General features: G+C 46.2%; 1 protein-coding gene across 1 annotated transcript in view; it reads left to right on the top strand.

Annotated features, from left to right (window-relative positions):
* LOC147706209 (piezo-type mechanosensitive ion channel component 2-like) overlaps positions 1-24,548 on the top strand; it is a 612,835-nt gene that overhangs the window by 135,031 nt on the left and 453,256 nt on the right. Inside the window, exons 10-12 of the mRNA XM_086929599.1 lie at positions 16,576-16,757; positions 19,015-19,163; positions 20,617-20,790. Coding sequence (XP_086785725.1) covers positions 16,576-16,757; positions 19,015-19,163; positions 20,617-20,790 — 505 coding nt within the window. The remainder of the gene's footprint in view (positions 1-16,575; positions 16,758-19,014; positions 19,164-20,616; positions 20,791-24,548) is intronic.

The raw sequence follows: 24,548 nt of genomic DNA, 5'->3' as shown, positions 1-24,548 counted from the left end.
AGCAGCCCGCCCCAGCGTTGCCTGGGGCAGAAGGGGGCTGTGGGCTGCATTTTTAGGCCGGGGCCAGAAGGTGGCTGGGGCAGCATGTTGTCGAGCGGTGCACCCGCCGACTCCCTCCCGCCCCCCCGCCTCCAGCCTCCCGCCTCCCCCTCCTCCAGCATCCAGCATCCCGTCTCCAGCCTCCCGCCCCCCGCCTCCAGCCTCCCGACCCCCCCGCCTCCAGCCTCCCGAGTACCGCCCGACTCCCTCCCGCCCCGACGATTTACTTTCCTTACCTGACACGCCGCTCCTCCTCTTCATGTCGCCACCACTTTGACCCGTCGCCTCATCATGACGTCGCCGCCGATACTCACTGCACCACTGCACCACCGCCCCGCCGCTCCTCCATGACGCCGCAGCTCCTCCATGACGCCGCCACTCCTCCTTCGTCATGACGCACGTCCCGTCACGGCCAGCGCTAGGTCCCGGCCGGCGCTTCTTTCAGGGGACTACTTTGTTTTGTAAGTTAATTTTTTTAATTTTGCTTTTTTTTTTATTTATATTTATTTATATAGCCTACATCTACACACCCTGACATTTTCAAAGATGTATCCGGTGTGTAGATTGGCGCTGTGGTTCCCGAGATTACCTTGCCCAAAGGTGCAAGTTCTCTCTTTATAATAGTAGTATAGATGAGGGGATAGTTAGATAATGATTTGCCTATTACAGAAAAAAAAATATATATATATATAATTTATTTATTGGCATTTCAAACAAGAAACAAAGAAAAGCAAAGGACATGCACAGGAATTAGGAGCATGAATCAACGACACTGCAGTATACACATATCAGTCAGATAAAAGGACAACATTTCCGAGACAATAATCAATACTGACAAACAATAAGAGCATAGTCTCACCCAGTACACTCAAGCATAGCCCACCGAGGGCATATTGAACCGGGTCCCAAAACCAGACAGGGGCCCCCATGGCCAGCAATTACCTACTCGTCAACGTGGGGGGGCGAACCCGCCTGTGACTTCCCCTCCGTCAAAGTTGTGTCAGCCTCATGTGCAGTGGAAACGTCTCGATCAGACCTTTTCTCCAGGTACAGTGCCCAGAAGTTCTTGAGCCTATTGCGCGGGGGGGGGGGGCAGTAAGTCGCTATATAACTCAGTTTGTGTGCAGCAGTAGAGCATTTCTTTAGTCCACTGGGAAAGCGTCGGGACCGGGCCTCGCATCCAGGAAAGAGCAACGCACCTCTTGGCTACAAGAAAGGCCATATCGACAAGTCTTCTATGTTCTTTTGCAATGGTCTTAGAGTACCCCAAAATAGCTAGCAGGGGACTAGGGATAAGTGAGAGATTCGTAATTCTATTCACTTCCTCATAAACTGTGCACCAAAAGGCGGAAATTCTCGGGCAGGACCAGGACAAGTGTAAAAAATCAGCTAGCTGCCCTCCACATCTCTCACAACAAGAGCTCTCCCATAGTCCGTATCTAAAAAGCCGTTCTGGGGTATAATAAACCCTGTTTAAAAACGTAAAATGCAGCAGCCGGTGGCGGCCATTGAGTGATGTCTTTTTGATATTAGTTCAGCAGTATCGCCACATTTCATCAGGTAAGTCCACTGCCAGGTCAGTCTGCCATGCCAAGCGGGGTTTAGTGTAATCCGTCGTCCTTTCAGAAAGAGTGATTCGATACAGATTAGTTATTAACTTGGTAGAAGTCTTGGCATTAATGATAACATCATATGCCGTGATCACCTGAGGTTCCGTCAGGTCTTTTAGTGCATGTGGGATCCTGTGAAATTGAAAGTGGGAAAGGAGGGAGCGCGTAGTGTCCTCAGATTCTAGCTCATCCCAAGTACGAGCCCTACCGTCCAAGAATAAGTCTCCCATGTGATTTATATCTAGAGCGGCTAGTGCTGCCAGCACCCCCTTATCCTTGCAAGGGGCAAGCCACGAATACCAGGCAAGGGGCGCCTTCGGGCATACAGAAGCGAGCAGGCCTGCGCATCCATCATGTGGTGCCAGGCGTGAGTGACAACATTCAGGGAGTCAAGGAAACCCGTCCGGCGATCCCTAGGGCGAGACATCAGCGCGGGAAGTGGGGCCAGGGCAGCAACAATCGATTCTATAAGTATGTGCGGAATATCCGCAGGGCCGTATATATCCAATGATATCCATGAACGCTTTGCGCGGCGTAATAATAAAACTCCAGGTCCGGAGCATTCAGACCGCCCTCCTCATAAGGACCGGTAAGAATTTCCCACGCGACTCTGGGTTGCTTCCCAGCCCATACCAGTCAAAGTATAAGTGAGTGTAGTAGCTTAAAAAGCAGACTAGACAGGACCATGGGTATATTACTGAACAGGAACAGAAAACAAGGGAGCACTATCAATTTCATGAGGGAAATGCGTCCCATCAAGGACAAAGGAAGGCCAATCCACTTAGTAACATCGTCTTCCAACTTGGAGACAGCCACCCCGTAGTTCTCTCTGAGAACCACCTCCGAATCTGTGTGTAGTCGGATCCCCAAATACCGTACCGTGTCTGTGGTCCATTGTATGGGATATTCCGGTTCGAATCTCTTGGTGGCGGGCGTGAGCGGGAACATGAGTGATTTGGTCCAATTCACGTGGATCCCCGAAAGGGAGCTGAATAAGACTACTTCACGCAGCACCTTTGGCAGGTTTACCTCCTGGTTGCACATATACAATAATGTGTTGTCTGCGTAAGTGGACACAATCAAGTTATATGTAGAGAACCGTATACCCCGATGTCCATGATATTCATGCAAAGCGCATGCGAGAGGCTCGGCCACCAAAGCATAGAGTATAGGAGAGAGGGGGCATCCCTACCTAGTGCCGCGACTGATGTTAAAGCGGTCCGTTGTAAGCGACCCAATACGAACCCGGGCTGTAGGGGAAGCGTACAGTGTGTTCAGTAGTTGGATGAAAAGGTCCCCCACCCCCGCGACAGCAGAGACATCTGGACGAGTGTGTTGGAATGCCTCAAACACCGTCCGCAAGTTGTAAGTGAGGTTACGACTGGGGACAAAGCCCACCTGCTCAGGGGCAACTAGTGTGGTGACCAGAGGACTGAGACGATTAGCGATGATTTTTGCAAATATCTTCGCGTCAACATTTAATAACGATAACAGATGGTACGAAAAGCAATCCCCCGTGGGCTTCCCAGGTTTGAGAATTGCAACATTTATCGCCTCTCGCATGGTGGGGGGCATCTCCCCTGCCTCTGCCATGTTCTCAACGAGTGTCAATAGTCGAGGGATCAGCAGGTCAGAGTACGTTTTGTAAAATGACACAGTTAAACCATCGCTACCCGGCATGCTCCCGGCCCTCATTGACAATAGGGCCCAAACAATTTCCTCACTCTCGACCGGCCGCACCAAGAAGTCACGATGCGATTTAGACAGCCAGGGCAGCTCGATATGAGTCAGATAGTCCAGAATACGTTCCTCTAGGGCAGATTTGATTTGATTTGATTTGATTGTGGGTTTTATAGAGCGCACAGCTACCCTAGGGCATCCCGGCGATGGGGCAGGGCCTCTAGAGGCGTATAGTGATGTATAAAACTCACTGAAGCGGTCCGCGACCTGCTCATCAGGTAGGGGCTCGTCTGTCTGGGGGATCTCATATCAGGAATCGCTATACTACTCCTACGCTGTTTGGTCAGCTGCGGCAGAACCGACCCGGGATGGTCTCCCTCCCCATAGGATCGCGCGGTGGCATATTTTCCCAAATGCTTAGCCTCGGAATCAGCCTCCTCATGGTACTCACGCAGAGTTTGGGCAAGTTCTTGAATTAGGTCCTCGCCATCATCCCGCTGGCGTCGTGCCTCAATGTCCTTAAGCCTGCTCTCCAGCAACGCCAGGCGTCCTCGAATAGATTTAAGGACCCTGCACGTTTAGAGATGAGGACTCTTCCTGTATGTACGCCTTTAAGGCCTCCCATATGGTCAAGAACGAGTCGCCAGAGCCGACGTTAGCGTCAAAGAATTCCTCAATGGCCACAGCCAGCCCCTCCCTGAAGGCATCGTCCAGCAAGGACTAAGGGGGAAAGCGCCAAGCAAATGGTAGGAGGCGTTTCGCCGGTGCAGTAAGTGTGATAAGGACAGGGGAGTGGTCCGAGAAGGTGCGCGGGAGAATCGTACATGCCCGGACCAGGGAAAGAAGATGGGAAGTGGACAACCAGTATTCAATCCGAGTATGAATGTCGTTTGGAGCTGAGTAGTGTGTGTATCCCGCTTGAGTAGGGTGCCTAGATCTCCATACGTCCTGCAGCCCCAGTCGCGTCAGCTCAGCATCCAGCACTCTGGCTGAGGCCGGGGGGCGGCGATCTGGACCATCAGATCTATCCAATGAGGGCTGTCTTGTCATATTAAAGTCGCTCCCCCAAAGTACATGTCCTCCAGTGTTCTCGGACTCTAGCAGCTAGATCAGAGTAAAAAGCAGGCTAATCGTAGTTAGGTCCGTAAGTGTTCACTATATGAAACTCCATACCTTTCCCAATGCATTTAGTGATCGTGTATCGTCCCCCCCTGTCCATTGTTATAGGGGTAAATTTCAGGGATGCCTTTGGGTTAGCCCACGTTAAAACTCCCCTAGCGTGTGAGGTAAATCCCGCTGCACGTATGTTATTCGAGAAACCTCTGTAAAGTAGCGTCGGGCTGTCCGGGCGTAAGTGGGTCTCTTGTAGTAGCGCTACATCAATCCCGTGTCTCGAGAGGTATTGGAGGACTCACCTAACTTTGCGATGGTCATTTAGACCCCTAACGTTCCACATCAGTAATGTGATAGTATCTGGAGTGTTACTCGGTTGAGTCATCTCAGGGAGTAGCGGTATGTAGAAATGACTGTGCAGTGTAACCCATGCATGTGTCAGCCGTACATGTTGCTCCGTATCTGTGCAAAAAAGTCCATCAATCACACTTAAAACTCGTAACCATTCCCCCTCCAACCCCATCAGCTCTGAAGAGCAACTAAACACCCCCCCTCCCATGGCCCCCCCACGCCTGCCCAACCAGGCCACGATCTACCCCCCAACCCACCAATTCTCTCTTGTCGTACCGTCTCATACCTCAAGAGGCCTCCTCCCTCCGCCCTAGAAAAATGTTTAAAAAAAAAGACACCCTGCTTAGGGAAGTGTAATGCACGCGGGGGCGTAGGTAGCCGGCAGTACAAAAAACAAAGAATGTTCATCACATTATGTCGTGCTGCCGTGCGGTACCCCCATCTCCTAGACAAAAGAAAAATAGAAAGCGTGTGATCACAGTTATCGCTCAAAAAACTCTCAAAAAAGAGAACAACCGTGCCTTGTGCCCTCCCAAGCGGCAAAACACAGTCTGTAATCATACTCATCGTTCTAAGTTCCGCTCTGTAGAGTACATGGGAGCATCCAAGCGCACGTCGTTGTAACTGGAGAAAGTGCTATGCAGCAGGACCATCAGGTAAAGACAACAACAACGCTATCAGCGCACCTCTGCAGGGGTGAGCAATTAATGCGGCTCAGGCGCCCGGCTCGAAAACCTCCCCTCACATCATATCCGACAGGAAAGATAGGGGAGCACAGGAAGCAATGTACGTCCAGGGGCTGTCCCCAAGAGAACTTTTCTCCGCAGCATACTCTCAGATCTATTCCTCTCTAGCGCACAGAAACAGAGGACAAGAACTAATTTTCCAGTTCAGTCCTGTTCATCGAGGGAGCCCTCCGTAGCCTCCGCATGCTGTTCACATTCTGGGGGTTACCTCATTTCCCTGCGCCATTCCTTGAGGGCCTTCTGGAGAGCCTTAGGGTCGGTGAAAATCATGGACTTCCCCTGGCTATTGACTCGTAGCTTCGCAGGGTATAGCATCGCATAGTCCGTGCCCATTTCACTAAGCTGGCGTTTCATTGGTACAAACTGTCTCCGTGCCTCCTGTACCCTCGCAGTGAAATCAGGAAAAAGGGAGATTGCTGAGCCCTCATAGGTTAATGGTTGTTTCCCCCTGGCGAGTCTCAGTGCCGTGTCCCGATCTTTATAACTAAGCAATTTAGCAATTATTGGGTGTGGGGGCGCCCTCAGTTTTGGTCTCGGGCCCAGGAATCTGAGAGCTCTCTCGACGACAAACATCCCTGAGAAGGCTGAATCTCCCAATAGTTCTTTGAGGAGATTTTCCACGAAGAGCTCCATATTTCCAGTCTGTGTGGTTTCCGGCAAACCCGTGATGCGAAGATTACATCTCCGGGACCCGGCCTCTAGGTCCTCAGTTTTGTCCTGCAGGAGTTGGAGCACTCTGCCTAGTTGCTTGTGTTCCGTATCAAGAGAGGTCTGAGCTTACTCCACCTCGACAATGTGGCGCTCGGACATGTCAATCCGTTCTGCATATTTATCTAGCCTTTCCACCATCAGGTCCATGCGGTAGGTGAGTGCGTCAATCTTTGATCCCAGTGAGGCAATCCCGCCCTGTAGGCCCTTCTCCATGGCAAAGAGTATGCCGCGGATATCTTGCTCCGACGAGTCGCCCAGTGTGTCTGTCTCAGCACGGCCCTTGTCCGGTGGGGGATCGCTAGATTTGGATCTCTTGTTGTCAAAAGACAGTTTGGGTTGATTCCTGTCCGTGCGCCCCATTGGGCAGTTTTCGGGTGCTCCGCAGCCGTCGAGTTAAAGGCAAGTACGTAGGGCCCAAGGGCCACCAGCAGCCAGGGGTGCAGTTCCCACTTCGCCAGTCAGGTGCGCGGCAGACGTATGGACCACAGGCCGCGGGGCAGCGCAGGCAAGGGTCGGACCTGTAGCAGGAATCAGGCAGATATCGCGTTCAAGTAGAAGAGGGACTGTGCGTCATGCCCAATAGCAGCCTCACTCAGACCTCCATCATGGACATCGGAACCACACCAGGGAAGCCTGAAGCACCAGACCAGAATACACTCTGAAGGCGCCAGGAGAGGGGGGGGGGGGGCAGCGGCACTCCACACTGGTCACGAGCTGCAGGCCTCAGGAGCCCTTCCACGTGTTATATTAGTTGGCGAATAGTGCCAGTTACAGTATTAGTAGGGAGAGTATGGCCGCGGGGGCCGACCCCCCACCAGAGCCAGTCTTGCGCACAATGTTAATGATCTCCCGGCTCACCTCCCGCGTCGTGCAACCTTACCGCCAGGAGGGTCTCGCCGCACCACTTAGTCTGCCAATGGAGCCGCACAATGTAGGTCCAGATGCGAGGCAAACCCTAGGGACCCTGCCGTTCCCCACGGCTCTGCCTCCAGGTCTCAGTCTGGCCCTCAGTGTCTCCGCAGCCCGTCTGCGGTTGCAACTGGGCGCTCGCTAGATGTCGCGCCTTCAAAGACCTCCGGCGTCAGGCTCACCACCACAGGATCGCACGGAGGGGCAGGGGGCAGCGGTAAATAGCAGGCAGGCCACCGCTCTCCGCAGGTGAAACCAGGAGTCGGGCCTATCTCACCCAGGCCACCGCCAGTGGGGCAGCCAGGGCACACGGCCGCTCACGGATCACAGAAAGGGCTCCCTCCGTCACAGCTTGGCCCACAGGGTCGCGGCTGGCATCGCTCCTCCACCAGGTATTAGAGTTCCACAGCCCGTCAGAAGCCGGGCGCTCACGTAGTGCACCGCAGCCGCCGGGCAGGATCGCTCGCCCGCGGGCTCCGCCCCTCCGGCAGCTAGTCCCCCATCGCAGTAGATAGGGGGGAATCAGAGCAAATCAAGAGGCAGCAGGTACCCGCAGCGTGTCGTCGGGCATCTGGGTCGCAACCAGCAGGTCACCGCTGCCCAGGGGGCACAGATCGACTCTCAGCTCCCAGCAGGCTTCGCCTCACATCGGCCACAGCACGCTTAGGCCCCGCAGTTCACCACAGCTCAGCCGGCAGGGTTCAGCGGCCGGAATCTCGCCAGGCGCCGATCTCAGTTGCCAAGGGGCACAAATCAGGCAAGTAGGATCGCGTACAGCACTGCAACATGCAGGATATTTACCAGGATAGTGGCGGAGACGGGGGAGCTCTCGGCTCAAGCAGCCATCTTGGTTGCGAGCTAGCTCCGCCCCCCCCCCCTCCCCCCCCCCCCCCCGGTGTATAAATTTAAGTTAGTGCCTACATTTGAACAGGCCAGAGGTGGATCTAGCCAAATGAATGTGCTGAGACAGTCGGCCATAGTTCTTTTATGTTGATTAGAAATGCCTTGGGTGTAAACATGGATTGGTGCCTCCACCCACTGATATTTTATATTGTAAGAGATAGTCAGAGTAACACAATTTACTTATATACAGCAGTGTGTTCCAAATACCTAACAATGACTATAGTCATGTTTCAGATTTTTGTTGGTCTGAACATTTCATTGATTATGAAAAAAAGATGAGGCGGGCATCTTCAGCACAACATACAAAGAATTGTGTCCTTGTACGGTGCTAGACCTGGCCTGAGCATCCTTTGCCCCCGTCCACAACACAGGGGTCAAACTGCTTGATGGATAGCCGAACTCCAATCCAGGACACAATGTTCAGCCGCCTGCCTGCATAATGAAGGACAAGATCTAGGGGTGGTTATATGTGCCTCCCTTGGCTGCCAGTACGCAATGTAGTGTAGTATACTAAATAGAAACCACTAACGCACCCTAAAACTCGCTCAATTTGGTATCACTACACTGAATTTAGCCACTTCACTGACACCTTCATTGTCAATGCAGTTACAGCGAGCCTACAACAGACCCTGCCCCTAAACCTGACTTCAGACACTATCCTCTCTTTCACCCTAATCCTAACTCCAAATGTCATTTAATCCTAGTTTAACCCTAATTGTAACTACGACCCTACCTCTAACCAGAACCTCATCACTTTCCTTAATCCTAATCTTTTCCCTTACCCATGGCATCTTGGAAGTGCCCATGTGGCAGCATTCGTGCAATAGGGTGTTAACGTTGTGGAGTCAATGCGGACTGCTTGTGTAAGTGAATCTCAATTTTGTGAGGACCATGTTGTGGTATCAGTGAAAAAGAATGTTAATGTTCAATCTGCCAAATCACAAAAGGAGGGCCAGAGGAGATTTAGAAACCAGCAGGAGTTAAATCCTCTGTATAGTAATATGAAGCACAATAAAACACTTGGGTCTAGATAAAGAAGCGAGAAAATGTTGAGGACAGAATAACATTTTTGAGACTGAGTATTCTTTCTAAAGGACGATTTCCCTCACCCACCCTACTTGCTATACTTCTTCATCTGGAACCTCCTCACACAATAATACCTAGGCATGTTGTGGACTACAACCCCTTCACTGAGAGGGAGGAGCACAGCGAATGTTTTAAGAGGTATAATAAATAACCTTTAATGAGCTTGGGGTGGTGAGGTAAGCAGAGCTTAAAAAGGAAAAGTGTGATGGTTAAAACTGGCTCCAGGGTACGCAAACACCTTTATTCATGCGTCTCTGGATCAGGATTAAAAAGCAAGACACTGCAGGATATGTTAAACCTGCTGGAGTGTGTCACCAGGATAGGTAAACATGTTTCAGCCTCTAGCCCTCAATGAGTTGTTCTGGCATTCATCAGGACCTGTAGTGATAGTGCTTCTGCTTCAAAGTTATGCTTAAAACAATATATGTATAATACAAAACTGTCTGGTGGTTCTGTGAGAATCCAAGGGAGGGGTCCACTGACAGTCACCTGTAAGAAAGTATATGTCAAAACATATGTACAAATTAATAGCTACAAGCACAGTGGAGTGTTGCTCACCAATCCTTGACACCCATAAAGCAAAACCAATTAACACAGCTGTATGCAATACAACAGAAACAGGTTGGGCGTGGTGCCTCAACTCGTGCCATGGCGTGGTACTCTCTATCCTACACATCATTATAGGCGAGAGTAAAAAAGAAGACAAACAAAAAGAAGAAAGGGTAAAAACTGCAGGTATTTCAGACTGAAGATAAATGTAGAATGGTAAGTAGCCACAGAGATAGCAATTTCTATTGAGGCAGAAATGATGATATACGAATATGTAAGAGATTCCTCTGGGAGCCCTTAAAAAGGGCGATTGTGGAGACCTGTTGGGCTTGACAACCAAGAGTCTTACATGTTATTGCCCAATAGTGAAGATGCAACCCATATTGATGTGATACTTATTCCATTACTAATTAATGCATTAGTGCAGTAATGAACGAATATCTGGTAACAGTGCACATGGGGGCAGAGTGAATATCTAACCGCAAATAGGAAACCGGATAAACCATAATGTTTCTTGGACAGAGTCTCTGTTTATGTGGGTACAGTGAGTGCTCAAAAGCTCTGTAGAAGATGAAGGAATTAATTAATTAAATCACTGTAGTGCAAGCATTTATGCTTTAAGAGTGATTACTAAAGCAACTTCCATGTGCTCTTTGGAAGGAATCGAGATATTTATAATCCCCAATAGTGTGGCTCATGGAAGAGTATGTTGCCCACAGGTTCATAATATAATCAATGGCTCCATGGTGCGTGTTTTGAGGTAAAAAGGCATCAGCCTCCAAATGTCATTGTGTGCAAGTAGCCCACAGGCTCATGAACAATGGCCCCATGGTCATTGCTCCGCAGTAGAAAAGGGCAGCAGTTTCCAAGTGTCATGGTGCGTCAAAGACTATCAAAATGAATGTAAGGAGGTGTGTATCGAGTTCAGCCCAGAAGGGGAACCGGTTGTTTACCTCTCGATAGTTCGAGTCCAGCCGCTTCCAACGCATGTACGAGGACACTGTCCACGGCAATGAGGGCTGTTGTAATTGTCAGTTTTGCGTGCCAGTGGGGCGTATAGTCACTAAATGCAAGGAATGCTGGGGATTAGAGTCCTGCCAGTGGCACGTGGCGCATCTAGTCACGGGATGCAACAAATGCTGGGGATGTAGTTTAGCCATACCAGAACTAGTAGTGGCCTTGAAAGGCCCTCACATCAAGCACTAGCCTATTATATGAGAATTCCAATGTTCGTTACTGAACAATTTTTTGTGTGTATGATAATAGAAAAGCTGATGCTGTGTTAGCGCTTATGGTTAACAAGCATTTGTAATGCAATTGGTCTCGCATTTACGCAAGTTTAAGCTATTGGCTTTATAAATGACAATACTTTAAAAAAAGTTTTAACCCTTTCGATGCTCATGACGGAACGGTTCCATCATGAGCATCGGTTGGGCTGTGCTCATGACGGAACTGTTCCATCATGACCACACCCATTTGCATTGGGCCCCAGCACCGGCGGTAAATCGTGGCAGCACGGATGAGGTTAAAAACCAAAACATAAATAAAATGCCTGGTCGTTTACAATGCCAATAGCTCAAACTCATGTAAATGCGAGACCTATTGCATTACAAATGGTAGGCATCACGGACAATGGGAGGGAGGGAAGAGAAGGCACAGACAACGGGAGGGAGGGCGGGGGTAAAGAAGGCATGGACAACGGGAGGGAGGCTGGGGTGTGTTAACGAAGGAATGACATTGGGAGGGAGGGCAGGGGTAAAGAAGGCAAGGACAATGGGAGGGAGTGTAGGGGGATGTTATAGAAGGCACTACAATAGAAGGGAGGGCAGGCCGGTGGGGGGTAAAGAAGGTACGTGGGGCGGGGTAAAGAAGGCACCGACAACAGGAGGGAGGGCAGGGTTGTAAAGAAGGCACCAAAGCATGTCATGCCTGCAGTAAGAGAAACTGGTTGAATAAAATTGTGCTTAAAGACTAAAGAACTGGTACCGTGTAACAACAGAAGTAAAACGGCTAATCGCCATGGGAGGTGACACATAAAGAGGAGGCAATACTATGGAGGGACTAACAAGCCTATTTACGAATCAGAAGCCAGTATTTAGGACGGACAATGACACAAGCCAATGGCAAATATGGGGTGGAGAATGAGCGGGGCTTCTATTCCGCACTCCACTACAACAAGTCTTGCAGATTAGCGCATGCACGCTGGCTCCAGGCTTGACCTAAAAACTGGTCAGGCATACGGAATGCTGGAAAGGTGGCCCAGTATTATAGTTGCCCCAAACAGGCTTAGTATAGAGGTTGTGTGGTGATAAGGGCAAGCACTTAAGGGTAAACTTGTTATGCGAGCAGGTACAAAGGTGAAACCCAATAAGAACGTGTGTTAGTATCTGCCTTAGGTTGCAGTACTGGAAATGTGAGGGCAACTAGTTCCATATGAGTTTTTATCAGTATTTAGACCAAAGTCACCTCAGACACACCAAGGTCCTCATGTGATTGAGGACCAGGAAATCTCAATTAGTGTTGCTGCCTAATCTGTGGATCCATTTCTGTGCCCTATTGAAAAGGTATTGTGAGATGTTTGTAACTTAAGGTGTACATTGGGCTTGTCTAGGACTGTCCAGTTTAGTTTGTCTGCTGAATGTCCCTTCTCAATGAAGTGATTGGTCAATTTGGTTGCCTGTTTCTTGCATTCGATCATACCTTTATGTTCAGTAATGCAGGTCTTCACTTTACGTGTCGTCATACCAATGTAAGGAGTCCACATGGACACTTGATAGGTAGACGAGTCTCTCACTGTTGCAATTTGTGTGTTGCCTCTGTTCCCATGTCATATTTGACATTTCTATTCCCTGATGCCAGTCGCCTATTGCTTTCAGAGATCTGTGCTTTCTATTTTAAAATTATAAGTGGAGGCTCAAATATTTTTGTTTGAGGTTTGTTGTCAGCTGAAAAGCCAGGGCTGGCTCAAGGTGTGAAGCATGTGTTCATTTAGCACTAATGCTTCTTCCAAGTTTTTTTTTTTAGATGTTTAAGAACGAGGTCCATAAATGGACTAGAATTCCAGATAGATAATGCTTGGACCGAATAAAGGGGCTCTTTATAATGGCTGGAGGATCGCCACCGCCGAGCCGGCGGTGGCGGTCCTTCCGCCATCATATTGTGATTCACCCACCGCCGTATTAGGATGGCGGTGGGAATCACATAGGTTCCTGCAGCGTACAGAAAGTCCAACTGCCATGGTCCCACAAGGCAGTCCTTTTCCGCCCGCGTTGCGGAACCCGGAACCAGGGCATCACTGCGGCGGTGCCGTGGATGCACCGCCGTAGTGATTTGGATGAGCCCTTCCGCCTGTCTTTTTGTGGCGGTTATCCCGCCGCAAAAAGACAGGCGTAGACTAGCTTTGGGGGCCGGTTGCAGGTGGGCCCCGTCTGTGGGGGGGTGCACTGGAGGGGTACCCATGGTACCCCCCTACATTTCCATGTACAAGGTGGCAGGCACCGCATGGAAATGCACATTGTGGCATTTTCACATTGTGGACGGTGCTGCAGCCAGCAGCCCCGTCCACAATGTGAAAAGTCCAGGATGCGCCCGCCATTGTGGTGGGCGCTTCCTAATTGGGCTGGTGGGACTGTCGCACGTCTGGTGGGCTGTCCCATCACCATAATGATGTTCGCCCGCCATCATAATTAGACCCAATTTTCTATCTGTACGAACTGACAAAAGTCGGGACAGGCAGCAATTTTTTGTTTTCTATATCTGAATAATGTGGGTTGTGAAATGTGTTATAAGACTTTACATTTAGAAGTTTTTAAAACAGATGTTGACAATGATTATTAATCGGTCAAAAACCTGAGCTTTTGTGTTATTTCATGTTTTGGCAAGGTTAGCTGATTGACCCGTATTTTTCTTATGCATTGTTAGTTGTAGTCTTTCATTTATCAATGGGAAACGCCATTTCAAGAGCCAGAATGCAAATAAACAAACAGCACTTGATGAGCTAATCCTGTCTGGCTTGTAAGAGCTCTTGGAAACGTAGATTAGATTTTTCCAAACACTGTATGCTGTTTAATAATAACAGTTATGTTACGCTTTAAGATGGAAGACTAAATGTTGCCTATAGACACAGGAGCCCAATATACAAAAAATTAGCATTAAAACCCTTAGGTCTGTACCTAGGGTTGGGGTGGATTTATGATGCTATTTTAATTCACATTGGTTTCTATGAGTGATTGTTGGAAGAAACCCGTTTGTGAATTCCATTGTCGCTCCTGCGAAAATCCCTGAGCAAGTGCCAAAGCACTTACTATGTTTTTCCCATGCTGAAAATATTTTTGCCTGTTGGTAAACCCCCTACTACACATCTTATCAATGTTTTGGTGTTCCCTACCCATTGCCATATTGGAAGAAAGTATATTTACTACTCCTGTGACTACATTAGAGACTGTGTCCAGGGGACAAGATTCAAAGAGGAAGTTTGTGAATACCCACTTACGTGCACATTTGTTGTTCTGCATACACTTTTTAAAGGCATCCCTGTCTTGGAACTCCCAAACATCACCCCTTGAGATGATCTGCTCACACAAAAACTACCTGTGACCACAATTTTTCCAAGAGTGAAAACGTGTTACGAATCATAAATGTGGCTTCTCACTTGTAAAAAGGCTGTTTGCAAACAGTAGTCGAACTTAGCCACTGCAAATGACATCGTAAACCGACCCGTAATCTTTTTGTCTTTGCTAATATTTTTGGCGAACAGTATCAATAACTTTTCTGCAACAGATGCTGTATTTAGTAACACATTTTTTGGTATGTAGCACAAAGATAAATAGTTTATTGGATGATATCAATAGGATAGTATTGATGGTGGTGCCAAGTGAGTGTTGACAGAAAACATAGCATACATCACAAGACATTACATAGTTATTAAATGTTGAATATGTTTGTTTATGTAGAAAATAGCTGAGTTCATGGGAAGAAGACATATAATATTGTGATAAAGAATTAATTGATCATTCTTTCGTATTACAGCAGGTATGCTTTTAGAGCAGTTTTGAATGAGTAGAAGTTGGCAGTTGATCCTAAGTCAGTGGGTAGTGAGTTCATTGATGTATTTATCAATCTGGTGTGCTGAGCATCATGGCTGCCAACTTATTCTGCATCACATGTGACACCTTCAGCCACTGCTTTTGCAAATCAGTAATCGAACATAATTATTATAGACCCATGTCCATAGATGATGCTGAACGTTCCCACAATGATATCTCTAAGTAATCTGAAGCTTCTATGGTTCAACATGTGGTTCACTACAGCCCTTGATGTAACTGCCACTGATGAAATAGGCAGCATAAAACTATTTCAGCACCCTGGTTTACGAATACTGTTATAGAAATGCTAAGCACCAGTGTAAAACAATGGAACGAGAATGTCTCACTAGGATTTCACGGCTAAACAAATCTACAGAGCAATAACTCATGGCTATCATAGGCAGATTCCAGCTGCTCATGCAGCATTCTATAGAGATAAAATTGAACAGTTAAGAAACTCAGCTAATTAATTCTTTTTCATAGGTACCTTTTACAAATTACCCCTCTCAGGATCTATTTAATGAATTTTCAATCTACTTTCAGAATAAGTTACAAAAAAATAAATCTACTGCTCGTTTTAATTCCCAGATACTGTTAGAAGTCCTCTCTGTATGGTGGTGCTTCTTTTGCACTGGTTATTCATATACTTCCTTCAGATGTTAGGTCCTGGCACGTAAATCTGGTGGCCCTTAAATCCATGTCCCCCTGGCATCTTCTATAGGATTGCCAATTTCTTTGCACCGTCACTGCAGAAACCCATAGACTCTTCTCTTGCGAGTATTTGGTTTCCTACGGCCTAAAAAAAGGCCTCATTGATACCCTTACTTAGCAAACCTTCTTGGACCCTAGGTCATGGCCAATTCTCTTCTAAATTTTCCCAACTAAGACAGCAGCAAAAGCTGTGAATAACCAATTATCAATATACCCGAAGACACACAAACATTTTGATAATACTCAGTCAGGATTTAGCTCAGAACACAGTACAGAATAACACCTCCAGAATGCAACACACATATAAACAGCTAAAATAAGGAGAAAATAATAATTTCTTCTCGTGCGCCAGTTTAAGATCAGGTTTGCCTTGATCTTATTTTTGGCTCTGCCCCATATTTACGCCAGCCTTGTAAATTGAGGGCAGCATCAAAAAGCAATGGGTGTTAAGGCGGAACGCCCACTGCAACAACCATTGCCCGCCCCTTTCATGCTAAGGTCTGCGTGAATAGGGGTATTATTTACAAGGCCGCGTTCTGTTGGGGTTTCCTACTAAATATGTCCCTGTGTTGAGGCTTACGTTCCATCTCACTGCTTACACTTTTCAAACTGCAATCTGATTTGTGTTCGTCGGTTTAAACCTGCCAGTATTAGCAGCAGTTCCTTTTTGTTTCTCGTTGCATCTCACTAGAACAACCTGCCTAGGGGACTGAAATCCCGAAAGTCAGAATTAGCTTTCAGCAAAGTGGTTAAAACGGCTTTGTGTTTACATCTTTAAAGGCCTTGTAACTACCATCTTTCACTCCTCATTTGTTTGGTCTTTTAACACCAGGACGCCCACATTCTTGGGTATTTATCCTGCACCATAAATGCTCCATTCATTCACTGTAATTGATCACAAAGAGGAATGTTGAAGTTGAAAAGCACTCCAGTCAAACTATCCATGAGATGGTACTGCACTCTTAGCTTCTCATATCAATTTCTTTTGCCGGATGGTTCCTGTAATCCTATGTTTATATTGTCAAATAGCAAACTTAAAAATAGCAGTAACGAGAGGACAATGCTCTTTTCTTATTTCTTCAGAAAGAGAAGAACCCGGAAATGCCATAGTGGAAATCATAGGATCCTTCGTCAAGGGAACGCTTGTTAAGTACTGGATCTTCTTCTGCTGTGCCATGTTTTTTGTGGTCAGCTTTAATGGCAAAGTTGTGGTCTACAAAATCCTCTACATCATGCTCTTCCTGTTCTGTGTGGCTCTTTATCAGGTGAGAATGTCTTTTAAGTCTCAATATTTAACGTAAATGCATTTGTTTTGTTCTATTTGTTTTATAGTTTCTAAGTGACCAATCTGGCTCAGTGTTTTCCACATTGGCTACTAATATTAATAGCAATATGGCATCTAATTTGGTTGCCAACAAATTACTTATAACCTAAGAAACAAGAGAAACATGCTGTTTTTGTACATTTTACCAAGAGTTTGAAATCTGTGTACATTTACTCGATATGTGATTGGTGAGGACAATGTCATGTTATACAAAATGAATGTATTTTTGTGGTACATTTTGATGATTTTCACCTTTCATCCACTTGAGATCAATGTGGAGTTTGTCAAAGTTTGTATGACTACATGGTTAGGGGATGTTCATGTAGAACTCAATACATCGTAGAAACCCTAGTCAGAATTTCTCCAGTCTCTACTCCATTATGCGTGGCATTAAGTTGGAAGTGGGGTTGAACAGGTTAGTGTTCGTGAAGTGCATGTTAGTCAGTTCTGTCCTAAGTTTGAAACACAGTATTTCATCAGCTGGATCCCTTGACTCCTAGAGACCTGCTGTTGTGGTTCAGACACTTATTGTGTGGTCTTTGGTAGGTTTGTTGTCATGGATCAGAGGCAACCTCGACATTTCGCTTGTCCTGGTGTTACTACCTGCTTCAGTGCAGGTTGTTTTTTTTTGTATTCTGGGACTTGAAGCCTTTTTTATCCCTTTATGAAACCAGGACTTCAAGGCTTGACATAAACTTGCGAAGCTTGTAAAAAACACAAAATTGTGAATTTGCGAGGGGTCATATGTTGCAATTTCTCACGCCCCTGGTAAGGAGGCTATTAGAGGTTTACATAAAGTGGGGCTAAGTGGGTATGAAAGAGCCTTTCTCTGTTGGATCCAGGTAGGCCTTTATAGGCACATGCATCAAAGCATTTTGCGATCGCAAACAGTGCGAATCGAAACAATTGGCCGTTTGCGATCGCTAAAACTGCTTTTGGAATGCATGAAACAAGTAGCCCCTCGCAATTGAAGAAATCGCAAAATTTGCGATTTCTTAAATTGCGATTGCATTTAAGGAATTGCAATTTGCGATTCCTTAAATGCAATGCAAGAAAGTAAAAAGATTTGCGATTTCGCAATTAGGAATCACAATTTACCATCACATGTAAGGTGATGGTAAATTGCGATTCTTTTGAAAAAAGCATCGAAGTGCATTTTTTAAAGTCCCATGTTACGCACACACATGCCCCTGGGGCACGTGTGTGCGTAACATGGGTGCACATATCAATTTCAGGGGTGCAACAGGGTGTCCTTTGGACACCCCTGCACCCTTGAATTCGCATTCTCCATTTGCGAATCGCTAATTGCGATTCGCAAAATGAAAATGTCTTCCCATTCATTCCTATGGGCCTCTAGGCCCATAAGAATGAATGGGGAGGGATTCCTAAATTGCGAGTCGCAATTAAGGAATGTTTAGAAATCGCACATTTTTCTGCGATTTCTACATGCATAGGCATTTGCGAATTCTTAATTGCGATTCCTTAAAAATCGCAATTAAGAAATCGCAAATGACTACAATGATGCATGTGCCTGTTAGACCTATCTTTCTCAATAACGATTGAGGTGTTCCTTGAAGGGATATCTCGAATTTCTGTGAATTATGCAGATAGTCATAAATGACTGTAATGCCCAGGCATCACTTTTTTATGCTGAGATTGCTCCCTTTGTGAATTGACCTTTAGGTTATGTCAAGCCTATGCTGATTCTTTTTGCTTAAAAGATGTAGGTGAACATGTCTATGGTAATGAGAATATATAATTATAAAATGATAAAAAAATTCGATGGGTTTTATACGTAGCATGCTGCACAGCTTGCTTTACCTGCATATTTTTGTGCCGTTGCCTTGTTGCTCGTCTTACGCTGAGACCCAACTTCACAAGTAATACATTGGATATGAGTTGTAAAAATACTAAAGTCACACTTTACTTGTTTTGTAGTAGGCACACATTTAGGTTCCTGTTGTTAATTACAATGATATATTTGACTTAGTTGCCTGATTTAACATTCGTTGGTAACAGAAATCCTATAAAAGCTGGAGAAAGTGCTAAAGCCGTAGAAGAGACCACTAACCATAGTTCCTCCATATTACCATCCCTGTGGTGGAGCAAATTCCAACAGTGGATTCTTAAGATTTCTGTAACTGAGGCCCAAGTTATTGCATATTGTCTTGTGGTAACCTGGCTGTGCTTTTCTACAGATTCACTTTGATTGGTGGAGGCGCATCTTGAAGTATTTCTGGATCGCTGTCATCTCATATTCCATGGTAGTGCTTATTGTTGTCTACATGTACCAGTTCAAAACTATCTCGGGCTTCTTCCTCCAGATCCTAGGAATGTCTGAAGAGGGGTGAGTGCTCCTGCTTATGTCAATGCACCATGCTTGGTTTACACACCTGCATTTTTCCATTAGGAAGTTAGGAAGTATTTCAGTGTGTTAGGTAGCCACCAAGTAAGAACGTCTGGTCTGATTTTGAATGGCTAATAGCCAAACATGCAATACATTAGGGGCCAGATGTACGACCAATTTTTGCGTACGCAAACAAGTTTGTGACCCATTTGCGCATGCAAAAACCTACATGGTCAATGTTCAAGCAGTATTTTGCATGTCGCAAAAAATTGAGACTCGCAAAATAGTGTTTTGTGACTCGCTATTAGGAAGGGGCGTTCCCTTCCCAATAGCGAGTCCCTAGCTATGTATGAATGTTTTGTGACCACAAATGCGGTGACAAAACACTCGCAAATTACCACCCTCTTCAAGAGGGTGGTAATGGACCACTTCCCCTTTGTGACTAGCTCTAAAAATATTTTTTTAAGGGCAGGCATTGGTCCCAGGTACCACTACCTGCCCTTAAAAAACGAAATGAAAACAGGCTGCATTTAAAAACAAAAAACCTGCTTTATTGAAAAGCAATCCCAGACATGGTGGTCTGCTGAGCCAAGCAGGCCACCGTCCCTGGGAGAGCCAGCCATTCCCAATGAGCTCGCAAATTGCGAGTGGCTCATTAATATTCATGAGCCTCACAATTTGCGACCCCATTGGGATTCGCAAACAGTGTCTGAGACACTGTTGTACATTGGATTTAGTGCCTCGCAATTTGCGACTCGCACTTTGTGGCAAATTACGAGGCTCTAAATCCAATGGCCATACTTCTGGCCCTAGGTGAGAGTGGATCATGACAGAGGTAAACTTGCTTATAGGCAATAAAGGCAGCCAGTTATAATACAAATGTTTGTCTCAAGGTAATGTTGACTTTCTGCATTGCTCGATTAGTAATAGATCAGCATAATATTTATTTTAACATAATATAGCCTTATAGCCCACTGCCGAGGGCTATATCAGTGGGTGGAATGTTCTAATCGCCTGATAGCCCTTCTCCCTCTGGCTATGCCGGTTGTTAAAGGACCTATGTCATATCATGGGCCCTTCTCATCTGCAGTCTGAGCTATAGTCCTGAACTACAGGCGAGGGCCTATAGCGCGGCAGAGGGCCTTTAATAACTGGTATAGCCTGAGGCAGAAGGGCTATAAGGCTATTAGAACATTCCAGCAACTGAGGGTATAATGTTCTAAATTAATAAGGGAGCAACAGAAAGACCAACATTGTAATGTTCGGAGCAGAATGCTTATATTAGCTATTAATTCCTTTGAACCACTTAATTATCTTCAATGTAGCCACAACATTCCACTGTTCTACTAATTCGTAATGTATTTTTTTTAAGTCTGATTAGGTTGCAGTCGATACAATGGGGATATGCCATACAGAGATGATTGAAGGGGTTCTGTCTTTTCTTTTTCAATAGGCTGAAAGATCTGGGGCTTGAACAGTTCAGCACAGTTGAGCTCTTTGCAGGGATTCTGCTGCCTTCTTCCTTCCTTCTAGCCTGTATTCTCCAGCTCTACTACTTTCATGATGACTTCCTGACACTTACTGACCTGAACAATATTCCCATCAACCCTGAAGGTGTTTTGGACAGGTATGCCCTTGGAGCCATGACATCTTTGGTAGAAAGTGAAAACAAGTCTCTCTTAGCAATTAAAATTATTTACTAATGTTTTTATTGACTTCTAAAATTGGTAGATGATTTTGTCAGGTGGTTGCTTAAACTGCTGATAGAATCTGGTAAATGAACAAGGGAGTTCCAGGATCAATAATGGATATTCATTTGGGGTGGTGGAGCATGTCTACTGGTGCCTATAGATGTACCAGGATTTCAACTTCAAACAAATTCAATCAATGGAGCCAAAATAGGTCACCCAATCCATGCATACGCGTCTTCCTACAATGTCCTTCCACTACTGTCAGAACTGAGCCAATTCTGCATGTACTGTGGACTGGTATACTAGGCATAGAGAATGGCATTGTCAGCTGTGACAAGTCTCTTGTTATAAACCAAAAACATTCACTGAAAACAACATTGTAAAGGAAAGCAACGGTTAACTTGCAGTAACACAAATAAACTTGTCCTAAAAAAAAACATAAAATTTCCCTTTACGGACTTTAGTCAAAGTGATATTGTGGTTCTGGTCCACAACCTAAGCAAATATTGAAATTCATCATTTGTGGTGAGGACCCCACTCTTGCAGGCACTGTTTGTGATCTCACACATGACATCACACAGATAATGATCATAGTCATCATAAATTACATCACATATGACATTTTGAAAAGGCCTAGGCAGAATAGTCTAGGGGGAGTTGTAAAGGGGGTCCAATAGTTGCATTTCCCATTCAAATTCCCAAAGGCTGCACTAAATTTGGCGAGAAGAAAGAGGATGCTACTGTATGTGTGTGTTTTTTTTAATTTGATGAAAATCTATTTTACCAGTTAAAAAATAGATCAGGGTCTCAAGCGTTCACAAACTGCTCCTAGTGCGCAAGAGCTGTAAAAATGCTCCCACCAGCTGGGAGTAGACTTTAGATCTGTTTTCCTGCCCACATTGACGTGGGCCGGGAAACAGATGAGCAGATTGTGTCTGCCTGGAAGTAGCAGCATAAATAACTGCACACCCCCGGGCAGAAGCAATGACGGCTCTCACTTCATGCAGGGGGCTGGCTGGGGCCTTGGGGCTCCCCCGTGGCCCCCAACGTGATGTTTGGTGGGTTACCGGGTGGGCACCGAGCACCCACCTATTTAAAATCAGGCCCCACAGTGATGGGATCCCCAGGCCAAATAAGGCTCATTGGGTATTGGAAGATGGGGTTCTTGGGCTGAAAACGGCTCTGCAAGGGGGGCCCCATGCCCCCTTCCCTTATTAAATTGATTGGGCCCCAGGGAATGGGGTCCCTGGGGCCGAGAACGGCTTAGGGGTGGTGCGCTCCTCCCATAAATAATATACCTGGCTTATGGGGATGGCGTCCCTGGGGCAATATTAGGCTTCCCTTTATATTAGATACAGCCCTTGGGGATGGGGTCTCCAGGGCCCAATGAGGCTCGGGAAGGGGGTCTGCGTAGCCCCATTCCCTTTAACATATATATATATATATATATATATATATATATATATATATATATATATATATTTATATATATATATATATATATATTTATATATTACCTACTGGCGACCGCCAGTAGGTATATATAGGTAGGATTGTTTCTCTATGGGATTTTTGAAAATTCTATGTCTAATAACTTTGGCGTTTGTGGACGGAATTGGCTGAAATTTTCAGGAAAATGAAACATTTTGTTTCTGAGCAGCCCCTGTAAATTGGGGGGGGGGGGTTCGTCAAGGGGGGGCCGAGAAAAAAGGGGGGTCCCAAAACGCGTTTTTCCCATGTTAATTTCCATAGGGCGGTTGGCCTCACTTTTAGCCAGAACGGCTGAATGGATTTGCATGAAACTTGGCAAAATTGTAGGGACTGTTAGCCCGATGTGCCTTTGCTAGGTCTCAATATATGTGCTCCAGTGGATTTTGATAAATTAACGTTCAAAAAAATATATATATCTGTGACAGCGCTCCGGGTAGCGCTCCGGTTCGCGTACTTGACGCGTAACGGAACTTCGCGAAGCGAAGCTGATTGGCTCTCCGGTGTCTGTCAACATTCTGAACAGTCCGGAGCAGCCGCCATCTTGTCTCTCGGTAAGATCGAGAGACAAGATGTGGTGAAAAACGAAGGGGGAAATGAAGGAAAGGGGGCAAGGTAGACCCCTCCTGACCCCCTAGGATTGATGAGGGGGATATTAAAGTGCCCCGCGGGGCAAAAAAGAAATAAAAAATTTTTTGCGATTTTTCGCCGTAGAGGCGCGTCCCGGTACGCGAACCGGGCAGCTAACCGGGCAGCTAACCGGCAGCGTAACGGGAGTCTGAGGAGAAGCTGATTGGCTGTGAACATTGTAAACAGTCCGGAGCGGCCGCCATCTTGTCTCTCGGTAGGATCGAGAGACAAGATGTGGTGAAAAACGAAGGGGGAAATGAAGGAAAGGGGGCAAGGTAGACCCCTCCTGACCCCCTAGGATTGATGAGGGGGATATTAAAGTGCCCCGCGGGGCAAAAAAGAAAAAAACATTTTTTTGCGATTTTTCGCCGTAGAGGCGCGTCCCGGTACGCGAACCGGGCAGCTAACCGGGCAGCTAACCGGGCAACTAACCGGCAGCGTAACGGGAGTCTGAGGAGAAGCTGATTGGCTGTGAACATTGTAAACAGTCCGGAGCGGCCGCCATCTTGTCTCTCGGTAGGATCGAGAGACAAGATGTGGTGAAAAACGAAGGGGGAAATGAAGGAAAGGGGGCAAGGTAGACCCCTCCTGACCCCCTAGGATTGATGAGGGGGATGTTAAAGTGCCCCGCGTGGCAAAAAAAAAAAAAAATTATTGCGATTTTTTGCCGCAGAGGCGCGTCCCGGTACGCGAACCGGGCAGCTAACCGGCAGCGTAACGGAATTCCGCCATCTTGTGTTTTTTGAGCGTCCGGTTCGCGTACCGGGTAGCGTTCCGGTAAGCGTAACAAGGGGAAAACGAAGAGAAACAGTAAAAAAAAATTTAAGGGAATAGATTTCCACCAAACTTGGCAAAATTGTAGGGACTGTTTGTTTGATGTGCCTTTGCAAGGCCTCAAGATATGTGCACGTGTGGATTTTGTCTAATTAAGGTTAAAAAAATATATATATATCTGTAAGCGTGCTCCGGCGCGCTCACGTTACGGGTTTTGTTTGCGCTGCAGAGCCGATACGTCACGGTTATGAGACGCGTCATGAGGCGTCTCACGTGGCTACGTGAAACGTCACGTAATAAAGAATATATTTTACAGCTATAGATATTAGCTTTTAAAAAACCAATGAAATTCACTGAAAAAACCATAGTTTATAGACCATATATAGTTAGGAATTTGCATTTACAAAACCTTGAAAATTCACTGAAAAAACCATAGGTTAGAGACCATATATAGTTAGCTGGACATTTTATTGACATAAAACCAATGAAATTCCATATATAGTTAGTTGCACTAACTATATATCGCGCACCCGCAATCCACTGCTGATGATGTCACATATTACATCATTCATGACATGGTCAGTGACATCACTGATGACATCTCAAATGACATCACTGATGACATCACAAATGACATCACTGATGACATCACTGATGACATCTCAAATGACATCACTGATGACATCACTGATGACATCTCATTTGACATTACTGATCACATCACTGATGACATAATTCATCTGATAATACGATGAACCTCTTCAGACTTCAATATAACCTTAGATACACTCAGTGTAAACAG

This window comes from Lissotriton vulgaris, chromosome 7 (assembly GCF_964263255.1).
Source record: "Lissotriton vulgaris chromosome 7, aLisVul1.2, whole genome shotgun sequence".
NCBI classification, from domain to species: Eukaryota; Metazoa; Chordata; class Amphibia; order Caudata; family Salamandridae; genus Lissotriton; species Lissotriton vulgaris.
Note: the sequence above shows the minus strand (reverse complement) of the source record. Positions and strands in the feature narration are given on the sequence as shown.